The sequence below is a fragment of the Manis pentadactyla genome, chromosome 10 (genome assembly GCF_030020395.1).
Source record: "Manis pentadactyla isolate mManPen7 chromosome 10, mManPen7.hap1, whole genome shotgun sequence".
NCBI classification, from domain to species: Eukaryota; Metazoa; Chordata; class Mammalia; order Pholidota; family Manidae; genus Manis; species Manis pentadactyla.
The window spans coordinates 19,057,373-19,083,057 of record NC_080028.1 but is presented as its reverse complement, the minus strand read 5'-3'; the positions used below and the strand labels follow the sequence as shown (position 1 = coordinate 19,083,057).

The following is a 25,685-nucleotide window of genomic DNA, read 5'->3' as shown; positions in this document are numbered from 1 at the left end:
ACTAAAATGCCTAGGGGATGTGATGAACGGGGGTAAATGATGTAGGCATTGTGATGTAGCTCTCTGCTCTTACTGACCTTCTGACACTGTCAGGAGGGACTCTGTCTGCTTCTGAAATGTGGTTGACTGCAGATAACAAAGCACAGAATGCAAAACCTCAGATAACAGGGAATGACCACATGGTTTGGGAGGGCATGTGTCCTCATAATGATGCCATAAATTTATCATACAGATCGTCCAGGTCCACCCCAAATTGTGAAGATTGAGGATGTCTGGGGAGAGAACGTTGCTCTATCATGGGTGCCACCGAGGGATGACGGGAACGCCGCCATTACAGGTTACACTATCCAGAAGGCCGACAAGAAGAGCATGGTAAGGTCTGGCCTTCTCTGGGTCAGCGGCAACAAAATCACATTTCATCAGAAATGAAAGGAGGACGCATGAGGTCCTCTCTGGTGAGGAACCCCTCGGGGCTCTCAAGAAATGATGTGGCCTTGTGGGAAGAGTAAGGCCTTTGGAGCCACAGAGAGTTCGGCTTGATTCCCAGCATTGCCACCTAAGACCACATGTACATGGACAGTCACCTAACCTTTGTGATCTCCATTTTCCTCATTTATAAAATAAGGACATGGATACTTACATTGCTTGGTAATCATGAGGCTAATACTATATAAAGCAGCTGGCACAAAGCTCAGTGGAATCCAATCAATTCATTTGTACAACAAATATTTACTCACTCTGGATTCTGACTCAGATTTACACCCACGGAACTCTTTCTTCTTGTCAAATGAATGTTTGAAAAGCATGGATAAAAAGCATGTGCAAAGGTACTTAGGAAGAAAGGACCTTAGGGCATTCAAGGAACAACTTGGTTGGAGTATGAATTATTATTGCTCATGTTTTATAAATGAGGAAACTAAGGCTCACAAGGATAAGTGACTTGCTTGAGATCACCAGATTTTAGATATTAAAGTTCATGTCTTCCTGAATCAGGGTCCACTATAGATCTTACTACTCCCCTACCTGTAAGTATATGAATGAATAAATCAATGTTTGGACCCACAATGGCATTGAGCCATTTTCATTTTTATAGGAAGAGTAAAACATCATTTTAATGATATTGACAGTAAGTCTTCAGGTATTTATACTAGTAGATCTTAGTAAGAACTTAGGTATAAAGTCACATCAGAGTGTAACTTCATAACCTAAATTATAAGGGTGAAGATTAGAAAGGGTAGTCTAAGTAACAAGAATGGATTTCTAGCCTCTCTTTTTCATAAACTACTTCTAGCACATCTTTTTTTGTGTTATTTCTAGGTGGGTGTTACATTACTAAATAAGATTTAACATTTAAAGCACCACCTTTTAGCTAACTATGAACAGCTTGAGAGCTAGACCAGGAGATGACTTTGCAAGGGAAGTGTCTGAACATTTTGGATTTCCTTAGCAATAAGGGTTCTTCTTTGGACCTTAGGCCAGATACAGGCAGTGAATTAAGGGATGCCATGGCTCCTAAAGAGGGCTCTGCAGGCCCCGCCCTCCTGCTTCCATCCCCAGCATCCTTGCCCATCATTTGTCTTCTTCTACTAAGTATCTAGTCAAGTCCAAGTGACCCAGGACTTTCCCCCTGCTTCGTGTGCCTGAGTCTGCCTCATGAGGGGATGGTCCCCACCCCATGCCCCTCTGTGTGTCTATTGCATTTCAGCAGGGACAGACCTCCCAGGAGATCTCACTCTGCCCAGTGCACTTCCCAGGAGATCACCACACCATTGTCTCCTTGTGGCTACAGATGCTGTTCTTCACTCAAATCCTTATGGTCGTTCATAACTTCCATAATTATTGTTTTCATAATGTGTGCCAACCCATTCATTTTTCCATTCATTTAGTATGTGTTGAGCACTGTTTTAGCTGCTGGATAAAAAAACAAACAAACAAACAAAAACCAGGAAAAGACAGCTCCTACTCGTGGAGCATTCGCAGTCTAGTCAAGAAGACATAAAACCAAATGATAAAAAAATACAATAAATCGTGGAATAAAGGCTTGCATAACACGGTTTGGGAATAAAGGAGGGCATAACTACATTTGTCTGATGGCTTAAAAATATCCAAAATACAGGGTTAATGATGGCCCCTAAAAGTTCTAAGGAAAATCTTTTTCCTTTATTAACCTTTTCTCAGCAAATGTACTTTCTGTTAGTGGTACTAAACATACATGGTACAATGTGGCTTTCTACCGGTTGCAAGATAAACTTTGAAACCACTATTTTCCTTGGTATGGTGAGGAAAAAATTGAGAAAGAATTTGCTAGTTTTAGCTTCTCATTCATTCAAGTATTCAATAAGCAGTTTTTTAAATTTTGCGCGTTGAACCTTCTACGTGCCATGTACCATGATGGGCACTAAGATACAGGACATGAGAAGAAAAGTCCATCTTTACCATCATGTTGTGTCCATTTCAGTGAGAGAAGTAGAGAGTAAACAAGTAAAATTGTGAATATATAATACAATTTAAGGTAGCAAGTACTATATAGAAAATTAAACCAGGGTTCAGTGATAATGTGTAACCAAAGTAGGGTGGTGAGAAGGTAAACAGTTAGGGAGAAAGTAATATCTGAGCAAAGACCTGAAAGAACATAATATTAGGCAAAGTTATTGGATGATACTAATTTTTCTTTAGTGATTTAGCATCAACTCTTCTTCAAAATAGCTAAGTCAGCACCAAACTTCTGTAATTATACTTTGTTATTCAAAAGACAGTTAGGCATATGGGTAGGTGGATAGATAAATGACAGACCCTACAGTTATGAAGAAAATAGAAAGGTAGTAGTAGTTGATATCTAGGGTATATGGATCTAATGTGCAAATGAAGATTAAATGACATTTTAAGTGTTAGTAAATTAGAAACTTAAATAAATCAAATGTGCATTGTTATTACTCTCACTATGAAAATTAGTGCTATTTTTCTTTTGGTCAATGAAACGTCCCTGTTACGTATCCCAGTCAGCAGTTGGAATAGTTGTGTATTTTCAGATGATTCTCCTCAAATTATTATGTTTTCTTTCAGGAATGGTTCACCGTCATCGAGCATTACCACCGAACCAATGCCACCATCACTGAACTGGTCATAGGAAACGAATACTTCTTCCGGGTCTTTGCTGAAAACATGTGTGGCCTCAGTGAGGATGCAACAATGACGAAAGAGAGCGCTGTGATTGCCAAGGACGGTGAGTTAGCAGTGGACTCCACGGGGGGTCCGGACACGATTCCAGCCTGTGGGGGGCTCTCAGACACCAGCTGGACGGCCTACGATTCAACTCAGTCTGACAATGCCAGGAGAGAGCGTCGGGTCCCCCAGGAGAGGGGCTCAGTTCCACAAGCCTGCCTCCCCACCCCACCCCACCCCCCACCACAGCACTTCGGATGTCAGCTGAGCTTCGGACAGGCTGTAAATCAGAGGTTCCAATGACCCCCTACTCAGATTCCACAAATTCGCTAGAGTGGCTCCTGGTACTCAGAGAAACATTTTACTTAGTAGATCATTGGCTTATTATAAAAAATTTATTGTAACTCAAGAAGAGCTAGACGAAGGAGATGCGTAGGGCAGGGTATAGGGAAAAGAGCTTCCACGCTCTCTGAGAGCGCCCCTCTCCCAGAATCAGAAGGTGTTCACCAACCTGGAAGCTCTCTGAACCTGCTTTATTACACAGGCCTGATGGATTAAATCAGTGGTCCCTTGTGACTGAACTCAGTCTCCTGCCCTTCTCCCCTCCGTGGAGATCTGGACCTGGAAGTCTCCATTCCCTAGTCACCCGGTTGGTTTCTCTAGCAACCAGTCCCCATCTTTGGGTGGGTAAGGTGCAAAAGACCTCATTAACATAACAGAAGACCCCTTTATAGCTCTCATCACTTAGGAAATTTCAAGGGTTGTAGGAGCTCTGTGTCAGAAGTGGAGCAGAAGACCAAACATATTTCTTACTATAAATCACAGTATCAAACTGGACATCTGGGAGCCATGGTTTTCAGTGGTAAATGGAGAAGACAGAAAGAGGAAAAGAGATGGCAAAAGAGAATAAGAAAACAAAGGGCACCCATTTTTAAATGGTGGTAAAAATATCTGAGTGAAATGCGATTTTACAAGTAAGGCTTTTCAAGGAAAATTAAACTATTATTGCATTCTTAAAAACACAAGCTTTAATCCATTCCAACTTCTGGCCAGTGGATCATACATGGCTAAAATCACAGGGGTAGGAGAAAGCAGACATTCACTTCTCAAGCTTGGGTTGCTTTTATTCTGGGACCCCTTCAGTGTAGCTACCCATGAGACCTGCTCTGCAAGGAAAGGAGAAGCTGAATTCCATCCCTATCACTTCATTCCCTCATAAACCACTCTCCTGAAAGCTCTATCCCACTGCCTTCGCATTAACACATTGTTCATCAAAATACTCAGACACCAAATTCTTAAAACTTGTTGCAGTTTCAGACAGTATCCAGCTTTCTGTCCCACGTGCGATGGGCTGTACACTGTGCCCTTCAGAATCAGTGCTGTGCGGCGTTCACTCACAGTTTTTCCAATTTTTTCTAAGCTCGGGGAAGTTTTAATCGTGAATAAAGTATGCCAATAATGATATGTTATCAGGACAATTTGTATATTTCTAATACTTGCTTTTAAGGGAAAATCTACAAAAATCCAGTGTATGAAGACTTCGATTTCACAGAGGCACCCATGTTTACTCAGCCTTTGGTTAATACCTACGCTGTAGCTGGTTACAATGCTACCCTGAACTGCAGTGTGAGAGGAAATCCTAAGGTACCATGTTCTGTTTTATTTAATCACATTAGTTAAGTGTAAGAATTAACCCAGACTTCCTCTTCTATATTAGACAAGTTGTAACTGTAAGTAACACTATGAATTGACCATCCAACTGTCTTTTTCTGGGATAGAGAGTAGGACACAGGGTGGTAGTGTTGGTAGATAATTAAGTGCACTGTTTAAATAAATAGTAAAAAGTGCTAACAATTCTTTACTAAAGAATATCTTCTAAGGAAAAACTAAACCACCTATCTTTAAAATAACTGACAGGTAAGGAGATAGAAGAAATACTGGCTCACCTGAAAAATTTGGTGGTAACATTGATTCATCAAATTTCTGAAACAGATTGAAGCAAATAATGATGATATTCTAATACAAGGCAGAAGTTTAAATGTGCTGCGATAAGAGCACAGAGTACTAGGAAGGGAGAAATCGCATCTGATTAAAGAGCTTTAGAAAGGTCTTAAGGTTTCTTGTTGGCATTTGAAAAGAACAACAAAATAAAGAGTGCTGCCCATAGGGAAATCTGTGCCTGGGTGCACTGAGGGAAGGCCCGCTAGAATCTGGAAAAATTGCAAACAGTGGTTGTAACTCCCGGGGGGGGGGGAAATATTTTCCCAGCCTGGGGCAAAATACCTTTGAACCTCAATCAAAGGGAGAAATAAAGTGGGAGAAACCTGTTTACTGTTTACAAGCAGTCTGTCCACTTCTGCTCACCAGTGTCTCTTGCGACCCAGCTGCAAAAAGGGACCGCACCCTCCCCCACCCTACTCCTACTCCTGCTCCGATCCAGATACGCCCTTGCTCCCTCTGGTGATTACCTATTGATGTGGAGGTGGACTACTTCTCTCCACCCCTTGGAAACACCTATTGATATGGAGATGCCAGGAGAGAGAATCTAGAAATATTGCAATTTTACCCACAGTTGTGTTTTCCTTGCAATACACCATGAACAGAAATAGAGAACTCAACTGAAGAGGCAGACTGAGGATGGGAAGAAGATCCTGAATTCATTTTTAATCGAAAGTGATGTCAGTACACCCAAGTGAGAATGACCAGGACGCAGAGGAGAGGCTCACGGGAGGAGGGGAGAGAGGCCAGGGCGCTGACGCGCTGTTTGGGAGTCCCAGGCGCGGAGGGGCTATCTTCTATCCTCTGGAGCTGAAGTTCTAGAAAGGAACATTATTGAGGAAAGAAGGTAGTGAGCAAAAAGCAAAAGATGAAGGTGTGAACCTCAGTGAATGCGCCCCCTTGGAAAGAGGAAATTGGCAGTGTGAAGGAGACACAGAGGCATGCCTATAGAATCTGAGCAAAGCAAAACCGTCTAAGGTGGAAGAGAGAATGCGGAGGGTGTGCATTTACCAAAGGAAGGAGAAGGGAGTGGAGGCCAGTGGTATCAGAGGTAGTTCAGGAGTCAAGGAGGATAGAGTCACCTTCCTGGACAACTGGAGCATTACCAGTCTTGCATTATATGGAGTATCCATTTCCACTGGATGGTGAATATGATAATGGATTAAATTATTAAATTATTAATAGAGATTAAATGGTGAGGAGGCATAAACAACTCAGAAAGAATTATAAAAGGAATAACAAGAAAACAAAGTGGAGAAAATCAGATGGTTGTGATAACGTTATGGGGATTCTCTGAAAAATGTCCAACAATATACACTCTCTAGGATGCAATGACTTCAGGAACGTGTAAAGCATTTGGGAAGATTGTCCCAGAGCTGTCCTCTGAACAAACCTGGCTTGCTTCTTGAGAACTGGCCATTTGCTTTCTTGCCAAGCATTAAGTTGAATTTAATTTGAGAGAAAGAGTGCTCAAATCAGTGTGGATCCTTCTTAAATACACTTTCTTTCTAAGCCATGCTTTAAAATTGTATCCCAGGCTTTGATAGTCTATTAGGCTAAGTGCAGGTGTGTTTTAACCTAATTTACTTCAATCTTAACTACAGCCCAAAATAACCTGGATGAAAAACAAAGTTGCTATTGTGGATGATCCAAGATACAGGATGTTCAGCAACCAGGGGGTCTGTACTCTGGAGATTCGCAAGCCCAGCCCCTACGATGGAGGCACTTACTGCTGCAAAGCAGTCAATGACCTTGGGACAGTGGAAATCGAATGCAAACTGGAGGTGAAAGGTATGCCATATAAACTAAAATGAAAGAAAACCATTCCATTATTGTCCTTACTGCAAAATACAAATTGTCTGCCAAAATGTTAGGGGGTTGGCAAGGAAAGGGAGGGAGAATTCAGGGAGAATACATTTTTGCAATCTACATTCACTTGGATTTACTGAAGTAGACTTCTTTTCATTTCTTGCAATTCTTGTTCACTAAAGGAATATTAGTTTCAGTGGAATGGCGGTAAGAATGAACAGGTCAAAGAGATATTGCTTTGGTGATATAGTTCATCTCTAAATAGAAGCCTAGTTTAAAAGCTCATTTAATGAAATCACAATTAAGGAATTTACACTATTATTAATTCATTTACTATTTTGTGAAACTTCCTATAGGTATATTTGGATAAGTTTGCTAATTTAGTGTTTTAACATTATACATATAGAATATAGCATATACATATTATAACCAGTTGCTTTTCAGATCTCACAAGAGAATTTCTATTTATAGACATGCATTTCATTTATACTAGTTTTCAAAAGTGTTGCAACTAGTGTAAACCAAGAAAACATACAAGGATTTACATGCTAGAAAAGTCTCAGAATAACCTGTCGTATCTTAATCAATTTTTCATATTAATTGAGTATAGTTTTTATATGGAAGTTTTCTCTTGACAAGCAAAACCTACTCTGGGACACCATGAAAACTCCTACAGCTGTCATCATCATTATGAGACGATAGGTGACATGATCCTAATGTCTCTTCTCTCGTTCTTATTGCATTATATTGCCTTTCTGTGACAACCGAAGTCTGGTTTTTCTTACATCTCTATAATGAAGAAGTTATGATCTAAAAGTCAGAAAGATAACTTTGTAAATATCTATTTTATAAAAAATACAGTAAATGTCTACAGTATTTTAGTCCTAAATCTACTATAAATATAGTAAAGAAACATCTTGAAAAAAACTTCCTTTTACAACTTTTAAAAAACAGTGTTCTTTCTCCTGTGGTTTCTCTCTATCCTCAGGTAATACAGTATAGTAGATTCGGAGTTGAGTGAGAGTGAAGAATTCTCCAGTTTTTATCCTCTCATATGTAAAACATATTCTTAGAAAAATGTCAAACCTTACTATTGAGATAGTGCTCACAAATTGAGATGTTATTATTTTAGCTGTTTATTTAGCTTTAAATGCAGATTAAGTTCACCGTTGCAAATACATCTGGTTTCTAACCTTGTAGCATTATTAGTTCCATGGCATTATTGGTACTTTTGCCTCAACATCCACAAAAGAGACCAAGAAAAACCCCAGTACCACTTCCATGTGCTTTGAATATAACTGAATGTTGCTAATGATACAAAATGATGATTTCATAAACAGTACAACATTTGGGGTCCTCCATAAAAGCACATCATGTTATGCACATAGATGATATATTCTTTCTAATAATTGTATAGTAATTGAATTTAATAATAAAAATAATGTATTTTAGTACATAAATTCATGATAAGTTATCGAATGTGATATATTGATAAAAGCTTTTGGTCCTAAAAGCAAAGCCAAGATTGTTTATCATCTGATAATAGGTGACTTGAATCAAGTTAAGCTGTGAAAAAAAAAAAAAGGTAAGAAAGTCAACCAAGAATAAATAAATACCCATACAAATATTCTAATTCTACAGTGATATATCAAGGAGTAAATACCCCTGGACAACCAATCTTCCTGGAGGGGCAGCAACAGGTTTTAAAAGTTCATATCCCACTGGATATTTCTACTTGCTGTTCCATTCCTCTTACATGAAATCTCACTTTGCATGTAAAGCTTGACTTTCTCATTTGCTTTTAATTGTATTTCTTAGTGGCTCATGGCATACAGTGTTTATGCCATGACCAAGGAAGGCCAAATTATTCAAGGACATTGAGTAATGTAGGAACTCAGTTTTGCCAGAAAACTAAACACCATACCACAGGTCCCCATAATTAAAGCCAGGAGGCTACATTTGAAGATGACCCATTTTAGACATGAGATTATCAAAATTTAAGTATCAGTGGAACTTCTTCAATATTTTCATTTTCAAAAGGTAGAGAAAGATGATCTTTCTTTAAGGTAGCTTGCAGTGTAGTTGCCTTTGATTCTTGTTGAAATTCAGAAAAATGTATCTTCTTAAATTGATAAGTTGTAGAAAAAATGTATTCTGGGGATTTTTGATGGGGAGAGGACACAAATTGCAATTTTTGGAATATTTAAATCCAATATTTGGAAACTTTCATATTTAAGATTTCCCAATGAAAAAACTCACTAATAGAATCTTTATAACCCACCTATCTGCTGGATATTTTGGCTATTTCCAAAAGATCAAAATTATTTCATATATTCAGAAACTTAAAAGAAAATTCTAGGCCCCATTACTAAATGTATTAAGTGATAGATGGGTTCTATCATATATGCATGATTTACCCCCATTTGGGAGAATGAATTAAGAAGTTCTTTGGGGCTGGGTAAGCAACCCGACGTAAACCCTAATGACATACAGCTTACACCTGAGTTTACAATAGTTCCTCTCTGAATTCCCAGAGGTACTGTCAGCTTTCAAAAGAGGAAAGAATTAAGGCTCTTTCTTTAAAGTTTTGTAGATTATACATGTAAATCACTTTCCAGTTGAAGTTTGTTTAAGCCTTGTGTTTATTTAGACCAGTCATATATATAGTCAGTTCAGAACACAATATTATAGAATATACTAGTCTAATATTTATATCTACTTGATAATTTTGCCTTTTAGAATTTCAACATATATATATGTACACTAATGCTTTGTCTTTCGTCTGTTTTTCTTTTGTTGAAAAACACTATATATATATGTTGTAGGGTTTTTTTTTTTATAAGCTAATGGTTTGGAAGCTCTTACCATAAATATTCATTGTACAATCCAATTGGCTTTGCCACCTTCTCTGGCGAAGTGGTTGTGCATATTAATTATTGTGTTACATATTAATTATCCTTTTGAAGTGACTGGACCCCTGCCCTTCATTCCATGCGCTCCTATTTTCCTATATCTTGCACAAGACTAAGGATTAATGAAATCACCTCATCATAATCATGACCATAATTTCACCCAACAAGTACTCAACTTTGGTTTTAGCACTTTATTAATGCTTACAACTTCTCTCTCTCTCTCTCTTTCTCTTTTCTTTAGTTGTATCACAATAAGGATTTTTGAATGTATATTATCATCTAAGGTAAGCTTTCATATGGTTTCGGCATATGAAGCTTATGACTGTCATAAGCCATACAAAGCCTGTGGAGTATGGCATGATTTTCATTATGTAATCCAATGAAAATAGGCTATTTAAAACCTCTAACTTTATAGTTGTAATTTGTATTTCAGTATCTTGAAATTAACAGCTAGTACTTATTCCTCGCAACCGTCTCCTGTTGACATGAAGCAAGGTGTTGAATGCAGTAGAGCATGAATTACAGCATTTAATGTAGATGAAAACGAGTGATACGCAAGCATTCTGAACTCTTTGCATCAAGGAATGGACATGTACATAAGTGGCATCATTTCTACCAATATGTGACTTGAATTTTTTTTAAAAAAAGGAGAATGACTTTCCCAAATTTGCATTAAAGAAGTTTTAAGAATGTTCAAATGGCATGCTGTTTTTGTCTGGACGTGAATTTATTAGCAAATAATGAAGCACTTCTCTAAAGGACCATGAATTTTTATGATTTCCTGCATTCTCTTGGGAAGGGTACTTTTATTTTTAAAATATAATTCAGAAACACAGAAGGTAAGTACAAAATATTCGTAGGTGTTTCTCTCACCCTCAGAAGGTACTGGACAGGTTTTCCTGTTACAAAATAGTTCCAGTTTCTGCACTGTTAGCAGTGTCAAGAGCCCTAGTTAAAGGAGGGGGGTAGTCCGTTTTTCTTCTCCAGTGTGCCTGGGAACTCTCTGGGCTTACTTAGAAAGAACATTAACAAAAGAAACAGTTCTCCCCACCGATTCAGAACACGGTTTGTATTTATTCTGCCATTCAGTCAGAACACTGAAATCATCTATAGAGGAATCCCAGAACCTCTTAAAGAGCAGCAAAGACTTTCCAGCCAGTTAGGAATTCAAACTAAGATTGCATAATAGCAGGGAACCAAAAAAAAAACTGCTGTGGGTCTCCCAGGAATTTGCTTTTCCTTCTAGATGCCAAGTGCTTTAAGTTCTAAGTGTCCTAAACCCAGGAGAAGATTTCCAAGTAGGGACTGAATGAATCGTTGTAACTCACTGGAACTTAATTAGTCACATTTCCAGGCAGCTAGTGAAGAGGTGTTCTTTCAGTGAATTTTTTGTGTAGACAGTTTTGACTTTTCCTTTTCCTTTTTGCCCTCTCCAGGTGGACTTTCCTTCTGCAGGCTCCTCTTGCAAGGTGTGCCGCCTAACATAATTGATGCATATTTGCGAGACTTGCAATCAAGCAATCCTGAGGAATAGTAAGGGCCTGGGCACTGCTCTCTACACACCACTGCTTTGAAATCTGGTTGCACTGAGAAAGCTTTTTCTGTTTTTCTGCCAGGCACCCACGTGTGGTCATTTTCTTTCCTCCTAAAGTTGAAGAAAAAAAAAATGTTTGCTCGGATTACTTAATTAAAAATGGCAAACAGAATCTCATTTGAAGTCAGCATTTTGGTCATTATTGTCTGTGCTTGGCCACTGTACTTTACAAAAAAAATCAAGCTGTAGAATAGGTGAAAACAGTTATTTTAATTTAAAATAGAAGGCTATATATGCTTTTTTTTCTCCAGAGTAAGACACATAGAATAATGCACAGTGGTAGAATCTTAAAAACCCACTCTTCATCTAATAGATCTTCCTAAGCAAAGCAGAATTGTTTATTTCACACAACCATGTTTAACACCAGTGAATCTGTGCCTTTTTCCCCTTTGAATTCACCAAAAGGCTTCTTAAAGTCTTTTGGACAAGTTTTCTCAACAGAAGGTATAATGTACTCAATAAATGGTACAATGAATATGAAGTGTACATGACGAGATAACACAGTCTTTGTTTGCGTGTTTGGGGTTGTGCGCTCAGAAAGAATTGAGGACAAAAGGCTGGGGGGTCAGGATGCTACCAAACTCAGGCCTGACCTCCATCGCGTGTCCGGCATGGCATCCTGGTTGAATCCCCGAATCCCCCGCCAAAACAGCCCCTCATAATAACAGACAGCTGTTGCAGACTACAGAGCAGTTACAGATTTAGGGTTTGCTGACGGCATCCATTCAAACTGAGGAAGCTTTCTTCAAAATCTAGACGCTGAGAAACATTTGTAACAAGCCCATAATTTTATAGCAGCTTCCTTCACTCTTCCTGACAGAGGGAAAGTGTCAATTAAGGGAGTGGAGTAGAGTGTGAGTAAAATACCACACCATTATTTACTCCCTTGCCTCTCCACCTTTTTTCCTGTTGGTCTTTTGTTCCAGGAGCGAAATGTATTGTGACCTGTAGGTGGGCCCACAGCTCTGAGACACCATTTTAAAATATCTGCTCTGCGTCCTTTCCAGACTAGAGCTGGGAGGTTGCGATGGTCATCGGCTCCCTGGGCTGGTGTGGAGGGAAGGAGAGGACGGTCGGGGTAGTGACAGTGCACGGCGCACAGTAAGGGGAAGCTCGAGCTCTTGTCCAAGCTGTGGTGGCTGCCTCTTTTTCTGTCCTGTTGGTGACCTTGCCTTACTAGTTGTTAAGAATATCAGCTATCATCCCAGGGTCTCAAAGACTCTCTAATAATAATGGGTGCAATCCCTATGTAAACCCCCATTTTAGTCAGGAAATCTATTTACACATTATTGACTAAGGAATTTTCCACAAAAGAAGTCTGGCTTATCTTTAAAGACTTAAAGATCATATATCTACACGCAAACCAAATAAACAATAATGTGGCAAAACCAATCGGTGTGGCGCCCGCAGCCTGGCTTCTGGGTCAGACTCCCATGCACAGCTGGGCTGCTTGCCTGATTCAAGCAACCACCCGCCAGTGTTGCCAAGCCACGGTCAAGTCGTTAGGCTATTTGTCAACATTGCCTGAAAGTGACTAGAAAACATCCTTACAAAATACTGGATCTCCAGTTATGACTTAACCTCTCACTGTACTTTGTAGTAGATAAGGTCATTTTTCCACATGTGATCTCTTATGTTGAGGGTACTCACACACCACGACATTCCGGCAAGGAAGAAAAGGTCTATTTAGAAACTATGAAGGGCAAAAAAAATCAGGAGTGGTCATTGCTATTTGCTTTCCTACAATTTTGTTCTAATTTTGTTTAAATTCCACTCTAGTAAAGAAAAATCATATTATAAGAATTTACCAAAAATTCTGGGGGGAGCTAAGCACTCATTAAAATGCTTAAAGGATCACATTTATTTCCTTACTTTATAAGAAAGCTTAGTGAATGTTTTTATCCAAACTGATACAGATATAGAAGAAAAAAGCACTATTTCCAAGAAACACTGGAACAAGTTAATATGTCTGCAACCACTCATTTTTAAATTGAATTCTGGAGCAATCTACCCAACAAATGAGTTACTGAATGCCTGACGGGTGCATGTGATGGATCAGCTAAGAACCCAAAGACGAATAAGCCACTTCATGCCTTCAAGGAATTTATGACATATAAGACTAGTACATGAAGGAAAGCGTATAAACGAGTGGTCTGCAGATGTAAGAGCACCATAAAGATGCAGAAATTGTATAATGCGGCTTGTGTATTATTATCCATGTATGTATCACCCTAGGATGGAGTACAGGACATGGCACATGATACTATTTTTCTAAATCAAATTAAATATGACTCTGAGCTCCTCACTAGCCAAGGATTTTGAGAAATTCTCTCTGTTCTGCTTAGGGGTCCTACCTCAGGCCCTGGGTCAACTGGAATCTTTCCTGGTGCCTAGAAAATGGAGAGAAGGAAAGTCTCTCCATTTCAGTCTATACTGGTGGCTTCAGGACCTGTGGCTCAACCCAGTGTGGCCACTCAAAGACAGGTGTCTCTGAAACTTCCGGGACAAGGTGAACTTGGGGTCTTTTCAACCTCCAAGGCCAGAGCTTGGCTATTTACCTGCTACTTTTAAGATGTTCTTTACGGAAACCCTGGACAGCTTTATCGCTTAGTACCACCCTTGGGCTTGGCAAGAGGAAGCTGTCCACTTGCGAGAGCCTCACTCTGGCCCTCCTCCACCCACGTCCCTCCACAAGGCAGGGAGGCCATGGAGCCAAGAGGGGGTGCCTACTTGGAACCCTTTACCACAAACCCCCTCCTTATTGACTGTCCCCAAGCTCACTTTTGGGGACTTTACAGGTTTTTTCCTGGGTTCAAACCCCCAAGAAAGAACCATGTAGCCAGTTTCTGCATCCTGAGACCCAAGAGGTGGCCTAGAGGCACCTGTTTGCCAGGTGGTTGGGGGCAGGGGATGTGGCTAGAGCTTGTGCGTGAGGCTGGGGCACCTGCACGCACACCCCCGAGACCCTCATGGTTGATGCAAGGAGCGGGGATGCACACAGCAGCGAGACCAGAGACTGGCAAGTATCCCTGGAGAACCTGATAATTTTATTCAAACCTGGCCTTCCAGGTCATTATGAGACTGTCCTCATGAAGACTAAAGAATACAAACATTTTATTAACCATCTGTTAGCTTGGTTTACAACTTCTTCATACTTATGTACATGAGCTATAAAAGTTAGGGGTTAGCCCCAACCACCTCTGTTCCCTTTCCTGTATTCCCTCCTCCCCAGCTCCACCATCCAGGGTCACCCACCTGCCCACTGCCACCACTTCCTCCTTCCCACCCAGCTCACCCAAGTCCAGGCCTGACCCTCCCCTTCCTTCCTCACTTAAGTTCCCCTGAATAGAATTCTACAAATCCAGGTTTGGCCTCTTTTTCCTGGGAGTAGGAGTAGAATAAGGAAGAATAATATCAGAGTCTTGTTACCGACTCTCCCTGCATTAATTATATGGTACATATATATTTGTAGAGCATAAATAACTGATTCTAAGTTGAACTCTACATTTGTTTTACTTCCTTATTTTAGCCAGGCCTCTAACTGCCATTCTTGCATCAAGGATTCAGTGATTGCTACATGTAGATATTTATAAATCCTTTGTAATTAAAATTTGATAACTTAGAATGAACTAGAGAAACGCACCCACAAATGGAATGACCGGTTCTCCTGATTCAAAGAGCTGTCATCACTCTCTTAAAAGCATGTAATGATTTCTTTCTGTCTCCAAATGCACTGACCTGCATCTCTACCCTTGCTCAATATTTTTATTGTATCTGGAGTAGATTACTAAGAACAAAATACAAGAGGCAATAAGATAGTTAAACACTCCCAGAGGGGCCACTCAGAGTGTGGCCTTGAGCACTGGCTGGCTCAAGTCATTAAATGAGAAAAAAACTTTGCACTCAAGTACATAATCAAGTGTAACTTCTTTTTCTCCAAAGTAATAGCTTTAGAAATAATCTTTCTGCTCTTGAAGATAAGCACTTACACATCTACCCACAAGCAAGCAATTCCTTTCTTTACTACTCTGCTCTCACCTTCATCCTAGTTCTAGAGCCCAAGAAAACAGCTTAAAGATGTTATACACCAATTTAAAAACTTTGGCATAAAAATTTTCAAAGTTAATTAAAAAGAAGAAAGAAAACCTAGGGGTTCCCAGCAACACTGTGGAAAGGAAAAGAATCATTATTCAGACTTTGTAAGACATCCCTCATGGACAGTTGGGACAAAGAGTAATTGGAAATAAGCCATGTTGCAAAATAAACCAAAGCTGATATGAAGTCATGTGGTCATTTGGAAAATTCCAGGCACTAGACAGCCAAATAATGTGTTCCTTGCCGGCTATGGGATGAAATGCCGTGGGGCTGGTCATCCCAGCCCCTCTCCTGAATATCCACTGGAGGTCATTGGAAATTCAGTTCCCATTCCCGCACTGGGAGTTACCACAGAGCTGGAAGCAGGTGGAGTAATACTGGAGGGTGCCAAAAGGAAGCAGAGCATGGAGGGGTGTTTTTATGCACTTCTTAATAGTTTCTAGTTAGGGTTCCACAAACATTAACTAGCACAAGTGGTTCATTGGTGAGCTGAGTTTTTCTCTGGGTCTTTCCACCATTGGCGAGCCCCTTAGGGTGGCAAGCCTGAACTGCTTTCAGTAAGTCCACTCCCTGAGAAAGTTGAGCAAGAGTGATGGGCAGATCGGGAGGGTGCGGCAAAAAGGGGCTTAATGAAGGCCAAGAACCAAAATCAACATCAAGCAGGAGGGAGAAAAGGACAGACTAACACACTATTGTTTGTACAGAGGGAAGGGCAGTCAAACGCGGCAAGAAAGAAACGAAGCCAGAAAAAACCTCCCCTAACAGGGAACTAAAGAAAGAGGAAATGGCAATGAGAAAATCAACAATGAAAAGGGCACCTCCTCAGGTGCTTTACAGGCATCACCTCAGTCCCTGGCTCCCGATCCTATGGAACGCAGGGAAACCGTGGACAGGCCGGAGAGCATAGCCTGAAGCCGTGGCCACAGCCCTCATGTGCTAATTTTTCAAGTTATCCACATGGTGTGTCCTTCCCTGTGATACAGGAGTTTACTTTAATAGAAATCAATTTTTTCAGTCCAGATTCTCAAATGGATACTGTTCCAGGCATTTGTCAGGGAGCTAAAAGTGTGTCAGTCTGGGAAGCACAGCAAAATCTCGAAAGAACCTCACCATCTGTCTATCATCTACCTATCATCTATCTCTCTATCCCTTCTTTGCCCTGGAAAAAACAGCCGGTAGTGAATTTAAGTGAGCCAAGCTGGTCTTTCTCTCCTTTAATTGTCTTCAGTCCCTTCTGCCTTGATTCTGCCCCACTGCCTTTCTGCCTGGGGCTCGAGGTCTTGCTCAAAGCAGTGCTTCCACCCCAGCCTCCCAAGACTAAACGCTGCCGTCTCTCACTGCTGAGAAGGTGGTCCCTGTGACCAGCCGCATGGGGGTCACTCGGGAGCCTGTGAGGGAAGAGAACTCTCAGCCGCACTCTCCTCTCCAGGTGCAAGTCCTCTAACTTAGAAGCTGCATTGTGACGGGGTCTGCAGGTGAGTCCCGTGCTCATTCCTGTTGGAGAGCTGCAAACGCCTCTTTCCTTCTATGCCTTGCATGAATAATTACTTACGGCCGTTCTCTCCCCGCTGTCCCAAAGGAAAGGCAGTCTGATAAAAGTATCCCTCCTAAGGTATCCCTGATAATGACAATCTAACCTAACATCGAAATGTGACCTAACCTGTCACTCCTGAAGGCCCTAATTCAGGGACAGGAATAACTCCCAGTGCGGTGTTAGGCACCCAGGCTGCTGAAGGACATTTTGAGGAAGGGAATTCCCTCTAGTGCTCCTCTAATCACACCATGGAAAACATTTTGAAGCGTTGGATGTGAACTCAGAAAAAGATAATCGTTATAGGGTATAAACAGTTCAGAGTGCTGAGAACTGTCTGACAGAAAGCAGTTTCCTTAACCCCAAGTTACTGTGACAATTTCAGGAATTCTATTGTGAAATTTGGTTTTCTGATCTTGTCCAGGAAATTCATCATTTCTAGAAAAGAGAGCAAAGGCTTTTGGCAATCTATCATTGAAAACTGCATGTCGGCTCGTGTATTTTGCAAGGTACCATAGTTCTCTAACATCTGGACTTTCGAGTGTCTATTTATAGAGATAGCCAAATATTTTGTATCAAAGTACAGAACTATAAAAACATAAAGCACGTAATGAAAAAAGGTCAGTATTCACACCACAGAACCATACTAATCTTTGTAAATACTCTAGCCTGTCGATCTACACCTCTAAATACTTACACAGATAACTTGACTCTCTACATGGTAAAATTCTGTCAGACAGGAAGTCTAGCCAGGTGATTTCTTGACTTCCAACCCATGGCTTTTTGCAAACCAGTGAAAGTCAGAGGCCTTTAGAAGCCCTTATTTCAGACACAGATGCACCTTATCTGGCTATGAAAGACTGTAACATTTTATGAAATGTTGGCCTAGATGTTGAGGAAGCTGAGGAAACGAGAGAAAAAGTTACACAAAGAGAACCACTAGTAAAACCAGTATTTCCTTTCTCCTTTAGGGAAAGGATTCAATTCAGCTTAACCATTAAATAAAAACTTACGGACCTACTGTACTACACATATGTAAAATATTATTGGGAGAGGTTGGGTGAAGAGTACAAAAGATCTCTCTGTATTATTTTGGCAACTTCCTGTGAGTCTGTAAGTATTTCAGAATAAAAAGTTTTAAGAAGTATGTGTGTCTGCTGGGTGCCAGGCACTGAGGAACGCATTCAGTGAAGGGACAAGGTCCTGGTACTCTATGAGCTGGGTGAGAGGCATATCGGTATATAAATTACAAAAACAGGCTGGAATACAAGCACAAAGTACTCTGGTTGTGGGGAAGCAGGAGAGGTCAAACTGAAAGGAGCTGAGAGGTCTCCACAGAGAAGGTGGAATTTAAGCTGAGCCTTTACGGGTGGGCAATGTTTTAGAGGTGACGAGGGATGGTACTCCTCAAGCCCAAGAAGCAAATGAGGGCATGCGTAAGTGCTGGGTGTGTTTGGGAACAGCTGAGAGCCCCATGAGGCCAGAGCAGGGGATTTAGAAAGGGGAGTGAGTGATGAGAGTTGGGAGATAAGACTGCAAAAGTCAACTGGACCTTTGAATGCCAAGGCAGGGAGGTTGGACTTTTCAAAGGTATCTGAGCAAGGGAATACATTATCAGTCTTAGTAATTTAGTAAAATAATTCTTTACATAGTATTTAGAATGGACTGGAATGGCACAAAACCTATCAGATAACTAGAAACTAGACTATTCAATATTGACAAAATACCCATTTAAGTCCATTATATAATGTATGTAGTTTATTAGGTGGTGTTTACCAGTGGCAAGGAGCAGAGGCTCTGGAATCAGACTCTGTGGGCTTGAATTCTGGCTTCACTGTTGCTCTAGCTGTGCGATCATGGCAAGTTATTGAACCTCAACTGTGCTCTGGTGAAAATTCTGCAAAAGGGGGATAATAACAGCATGTACTTCATGGGATTTTTGTGGGTATTAAATGAAATAACCCGATGCTTAGAACACTGCCTCACAGGGGCTTATAAATGGAAGCTACCAGGTTAGTTCAAGAAAAGGAAAAATTGTGTACATCAATCACTATGTAATAAACCATGATGATCGAAGGGAGCCATGAAGCAAGAGGTAAAATAATAGGAAATCATCTTCTTTTCTTTAACATTAGACAGATATGCCTTCATATGTCTTGGGTTAATTTAAAATTTCCAAAAATTCACAAAAAAACATGGGAAGAGCAGCTAAGGAGCATGAGTGTTAAAGAAAATTTACTTTAAAATTTTTTGTTGCTTTAACTACTTTTTAATCAGGAAATATTCCATATTTGCAAAAGAAAATGATTATACATGTATATAGCAATAATAATAAAATTAATACCATGTTCTTTTGCTTAGTTTAAAAATTAAGGCAGAGACAGTGATGTCTGTCCATTCTCCCACTTTTCAATAATAGGAATTGGTACCTGCACAAATGGTTGCCCAGCTAAATGCTACATTTTTAGCCTCCCTTGCAGCTAGGTGTTGCCATGTGACCAGATTCTGGCCAATGGGATGAGAGCAGAAGTGAAATGTACAACTTCAGGCTGCGCCCTTCAGCTGCAGGGGCACAGCATCCCCTTCTCTTTTCCCCTTCCGATTGGTTGTAAATTGTGACCAGCTGTTTTTGACTACAAGGACAAGGACAAAATCCTAAGGGTGGCAGACTAATATAATAATCTGTGTTCCCCACTCCTTGAAGCTGCCATACTAGCTTAGAATTGCCTGCTCAGATACTGAAAGAAAAATGTCTAACTTACTTAGGCCCTGTGGTTTTGTATCCTAATACAATTATCAATACTTTTCTTTTTTTCCTGACCATTGCATTTTGTAATCAACTTGAGTTACAGAATAGGGGCACAAAGCCTAAAAGAAAGCCATTGACCCAAGGTAACGAGCAACACTTTCTTTGAACAGGGTCGGTGATTGTGGAAGGACAAATCGGAAGCAGCAACTACAAAACAAGGCAGATTTCACTGTTGCGATCTTATACAATGAAAATTAGGTTAATTTTAATATTTAGTGGAGACAAAATATAATTCTAACGTTGCTTTAATCAAGTAACGTAGGTGTTTGAAACAGGAAATTTTAAGACGGTTGAACAGGGCAATATGAAAGATTACTCTATTAGGAAAGCCTCTCTGAATCAAATTCTTATTTTGTGGATTTGCATTGCACTGGAAGTTTGGCACCAGACTGACCACTGATCCAAGCCAAAATTTTCTCTTTAGTGTTTAGAAGCCCTAAATATATTTTCAAGAAAAGTTCCAGAACAGAACCTCATTAGCTTGACACTAGGTATGTTGAGTATCTTGACTTAAGTCACCAGTATCTCCTCGGGATTTCAGATAATGAAAGCAAATTGGCCCATGCAAAGAATTTGAAACCCAAGTGAGATTTACATCTAAAAACCTTTCTCTTTGGCGTGACAAAGCACATTCCTTACAGGTAAGGCTACGGCTCCTGCTTCACTCTTATCAGAATCTATCAAAGGCAGCGGGAGGACAATTTGTGTCCCTCCAGCGAGATTGCTAGATTTCAGTTCTATAAAATACCAAGCTGACAAGGTTTTATTTTATCAAATGTTTGTGTAATTTCTAAGTTAAGATCTCATTATAATCTGTGAGACGGATCACAAAGAAATAAGAGAAGTGAGTGATGTAAGCTAGTGCTCCCTATGGGCTTTTGATTCTCACAGTACACTTTTTGTGGAAAGGAATAAACGCAACACATTAAAAAAATTTTTTTTTTATTAAGGTATGATTGATGTACTCTCTTATGAAGGTTTCACATGAGAAAACAATGTGGTTACTACAATTACCCATATTATCAAGTCCCCATCCATACCCCAATGCAGTCACTGTCCATCACTGCAGCAAGTTGCCAGAGATCCACTATGTCCCTTCTCTGTGATACACTGTTCTCCCCATGACCCCCCACACCATGTGTACTAAACATAATACCCCTCAGTCCCCTTCTCCCTCCCTCCCCACCTGCCCTCCCACACCCCTCCCCTTTGGTAACCACCAGTTCATTCTTGGAGTCTCTGAGTCTGCTGCCATTTTGTTCCTTCAGTTTTGCTTCACTGTCATACTCCACAAATGAGGGAAATCATTTTGCATTTGTCTTTCTCTGCCTGGCTTATTTCACTGAGCATAATGTCCTCCAGCTCCATCCATGTTGTTGCAAATGGTAGGATTTGTTTCTTTCTTATGGCTGAATAGTATTCCCCTGTATATATGTACCACATCTTCTTTATCCATTCATCTACAGATGTACACTTAGGTTGCTTCCATATCTTGGCTATTGTAAAAAGTGCTGCGATAAACATAGGGGTGCATATGTCTTTTTGAATCTGAAAAGTTGTATTCTTTGGGTAAATTCCAAGGAGTGGGATTCTGGGGTTAAATGGTATTTCTATTTTTAGTTTTTTGAGGAACCTCCATACTGCTTTCCACAATGGTTGAACTAGCTTACATTCCCACCAGCAGTGCAGGAGGGTTCCCCTTTCTCCGCATCCTCCCCAACATTTGTTGTTCTTAGTCTTTTCGATGCTGGCCATCCTTACTGGTGTGAGGTGATATCTCATTGTGGTTTTAATTTGCATTTCCCTGATGATTAGTGATGTGGAGCATCTTTTCATGTGTCTGTTGGCCATCTGAATTTCTTCTTTGGAGAACCATTTCTTCATATCCTCTGCCCATTTGTTAATTGGGTTATTTGCTTTTTGGGTGCTGAGGTGTGTAAGTTCTTTATATATTTTGGATGTTAACCCCTTGTTGAATATGTCATTTACAAATATATTCTCCCATACTGTAGGATGCCTTTTTGTTTTGTTGATGAAGTCCTTTGCCGTACAAAAACTTTTTAGTTTGATGTAGTCCCATGAGTTCATTTTTGCTTTGGTTTCCCTTTCTCGAGGAGATGGGTTCAGGAAGAAGTTGCTCATGCTTATATTCAGGAGATGTTTGCCTATGTTGTCTTCTAATAGTTTTATGGCCTCATGATGTACATTCAAGTCTTTAATCTATTTCGAGGTTACTTTTGTTTATGGGGTTAAACAATAATCCAGTTTTATTCTCTTGCATGTACCTGTCCAGTTTTGCCCACACCAGCTGTTGAAGAGGCTGTCATTTCCCCACTGTATGTCCATGGGTCCTTTATCATATATTAATTGACCATATATGGTTGGGTTTGTATCAGGGCTCTCTAGTCTGTTCCATTGGTCTGTGGATCTGTTCATGTGCTAGTACCAAATTGTCTTGATTACTATGGCTTTGTAGTAGAGCTTGAAGTTGGGGAGCCTAATTCCCCCTGCTTTATTCTTCCTTCTGAGGATTGCTTTGGTGATTTGAGGTCTTTTGTGGTTCCATATGAATTTTAGGATGATTTTCTCTAGTTCATTGAAGAATGCTGTAGGAATTTTGATAGGAATTGCATTGAATCTATAGATTGCTTTAAGCAGGATGGCCATTTTGACAATATTAATTCTTCCTATCCATGAGCATGGGATGTGTTTCCATTTATTGGTATCTTCTTTAATTTCTCTGATGAGTGTCTCTTAGTTTTCAAAGTATAGGTCTTTCACTTTCTTGGTTAGGTTTATTCCTAGGTATTTTGTTCTTTTTGATGCAATTGTGAATGGAATTGTTTTCCTGATTTCTCTCTCTGCTAGTTCATTGTTAGTGTATAGGAATGCCACAGATTTCTGTGTATTGATTTTGTACCCTGCAACTTTGCTGAATTCAGATATCAGATCTAGGAGTTTTGGAGTGGATTCTTTAGGGTTTTTATGTACAATATCATGTCATCGGCAAGCAGGGACAGTTTAACTTCTTCCTTGCCAATCTGGATGCCTTGTATTTCTTTGTGTTGTCTGATTGCTGTGGCTAGGACCTCCAGTACTATGTTGAATAGAAGTGGGGAGAGTGGGCATCCTTGTCTTGTTTCCGATCTTAAAGGAAAAGCTTTCAGCTTCTGGCTGTTAAGTATAATGAATGCAACACATTTTTACCTTGAAGATTTCTCAGATATAGTTGTAATCCATATCAAGTGTGTTTAGATCAGCTAATTGGACAAGGAAATGATCATTTCCAAATCTTAAGCCCAGAATGGACCCAGTCAGGCTCACTTGCATATAGTGGCTATCAGATTCTTGGTGTCTGCTTATACAGCCCAGGTCTTACAACTAAACACACAGACTTTTAAGTATGCTTTGATATCAGGAGCTACAAAGCGGGGCAGATTTCACTGTTGCAATCTTATAAAATGAAAACTAGGTTAAGGTTAATATTAAAGTGGAGACTTTTAATTATATTAAAATATAATTCTAACATTTAAAATAAGACATTTGGGGGTGGAAATCAAGTTTGAAACATATTAACACTTATTTTGCAAGATAGCAACTAAAATCTAAGGAGCATTAAGCTCTACGTCCAATCGTAAAAGTATTAAACCACCATAGAATCCACACTGAACTAAAGAATATGGTATGTCCAACCATTTTGAAATTGTAATTTCAACCTGAAGAATAAAAGCTGAAAAATTATGCTCTGGTTTTACTAGAGATTAAGTACTCCTTTCCCTGCTTTCTCCAAATAAAATTGTAGAGCTTATTATTTAATCATACCCCAGAGTTTCAGAGTTTCCTGTCTTAGTACAAAGCAATGGCTACATACACATAAAATGCTTGTATGTTAATGTAATAGTTCCCCTGGTTCATCCAACGTGCAATGCACACAACTTCAAAGACTACAATTTGGGGCAAGTATGTATGAACTGAAAAAAACACCATTCAAGTTTCAAAACCTGCTCTTAAAACTATTTATGGGACACTCAGGTTACTTAGTTCTTAGTAAAATAAAGGTGTGGCACTGTCATTTGATTATCAGTCCAACCTGTCATGGGAACAATGTACATTACCAGATGCCAATTTGAGGGACTAAAGACTTAAAATAGTATATTTCTTAATGGCTGAATACGGTAATTACAAGTGAGTTAATGTTTACATTCTGCTGAAGACCTCTTTACAGTCTCAGCACCTAACAATATCTGTCTCCAAGAATCCTGTTAGTTAAATGATGGTGCAATATTTTTAAAAGGAGCCAATTATTTGCTTCAGTCATTCAGAGCTGAAAATCTGCAAATAACCAAAATCAGATCTTTACTTTTCATGACTGTGTAAAATGTGATCCTAATGTGTCCACCACTAATTTTTCAAAAAAGAAACATTCTACAAATAAGTGAACTCCATCTGCTCACTGATAAGTGTCTGGACTCCCTGGATGTCTTGTTGAGCTTAATTACGGACAGCTCACAGCAACACATTTGCTACAGAATATGTAGCACGATGTTAAGCCATTTTAGCTTTTACATCTCTGTGTTGCCCTTCTAGCTGGTGGTGCAGAAAGACTTGCATCATGACACTGTTCAGCTGTGCTGCATGCATGCCTTTAAATGACATCAATATCCATGCCCTCGTCCTTGTTCCAGACTTTACCTCTTCAACTTCCTGTACACTGGCAGTCTTTGAATATACCACCTCAGTATTCTCATCTTTATCATCATCTTCACCACCAGAAGGACTCCTCTTCCGCCTTCCTTCAACCATTTTCTAAATAGTTCTGCTTTTGAAGCCATCCATGTGCTCCTCTACAGTCTCATTGCTGGAACTGTACTGACCATTTTGCCTCTTCTTCCTAGCTTTGCCACATATGTACATAGTCCTAAATGCAGAGTCTTGAATGTGTTCAAACTTAAAATAAATGAACTCATACTGTGTGCACTTTTTCTGTGACCTGCTTCTTTTTTCTACTCAGTATTATGCTTGTGCAGTTCACTATGTTAATAAGTACAGCTATGGCTTGTTAATTTCCCCTGCTGTATTAAACTTGCTATATAATGGGGTACATTATGTGAAAATAGCACAGTTTATCCATTCAGTATTGGTGGAAATTTAGGTTATTTATAGTTTTTGATGATTGTACAGAGATGTTGTGAAATTCTTACACCCAACTCCTTGGACACATATGCAAGAATTTCTCTAAGCTACATTCCTGGATCAGAATTGTGGTGTTAGAGAGTATGTGTACCTTCACCATTACCAGATAATGCCAGGTTGTTTTCAAAATGGTTGTCCCCATCTTGTCTCCCTTGCTAACACTTGTACTTATGTAGGTCACATGATGAAGTTCTGGCCAATGAGATGTATGTAGAAGTGTCATTTGGAACTACTGGAAAAGCACCTGGCTCTTTTCTGGAAACGCTGCTGGCTCAGCTGGGTTGTACCCACCTTTTTTTTCCCTTCTTTTTTTTTTTTTTTTTTAACTCTCTTTCTCCTACTGCTTAAAATGCAAATAAGATAGCTGGAGCTCTAGCAGCCACAAAGAACCAAGAAATGACCTTATAGGCACAAGTCAGAGAAAGGATGTTGGAGCAGAAAGCAGAAAGTCGGAGCTCCTGATGACCGTGGAACCACCATACAGAACTGGCTGCCAACTCTAGACTTTGTTATGTGTAAGACTTCTTTTATGAGAAATGAAACTTCTGTTTTGTTTATGTCACCGTGTTTTGCAGGAGATTG

At 39.9% G+C, this 25,685-nt stretch overlaps 1 protein-coding gene across 10 annotated transcripts in view; it reads left to right on the top strand.

Annotated features, from left to right (window-relative positions):
- The window catches only part of MYBPC1 (myosin binding protein C1), an 83,507-nt gene extending 71,915 nt beyond the window's left edge, over positions 1-11,592 (top strand). For 4 of the 10 annotated variants that reach the window (XM_036891348.2, XM_036891345.2, XM_036891341.2 and 1 more), the window contains 7 exons: positions 233-372; positions 3,064-3,223; positions 4,670-4,806; positions 6,765-6,951; positions 8,611-8,678; positions 10,123-10,165; positions 11,318-11,592. In XM_036891348.2, coding sequence (XP_036747243.2) covers positions 233-372; positions 3,064-3,223; positions 4,670-4,806; positions 6,765-6,951; positions 8,611-8,678; positions 10,123-10,146 — 716 coding nt within the window. In that variant the 3' untranslated portion in view covers positions 10,147-10,165; positions 11,318-11,592. The remainder of the gene's footprint in view (positions 1-232; positions 373-3,063; positions 3,224-4,669; positions 4,807-6,764; positions 6,952-8,610; positions 8,679-10,122; positions 10,166-11,317) is intronic. The other 6 variants (XM_036891347.2, XM_036891344.2, XM_036891340.2 and 3 more) reach the window with 3 other exon arrangements.
- The last annotated feature ends 14,093 nt before the right edge of the window (positions 11,593-25,685 follow it).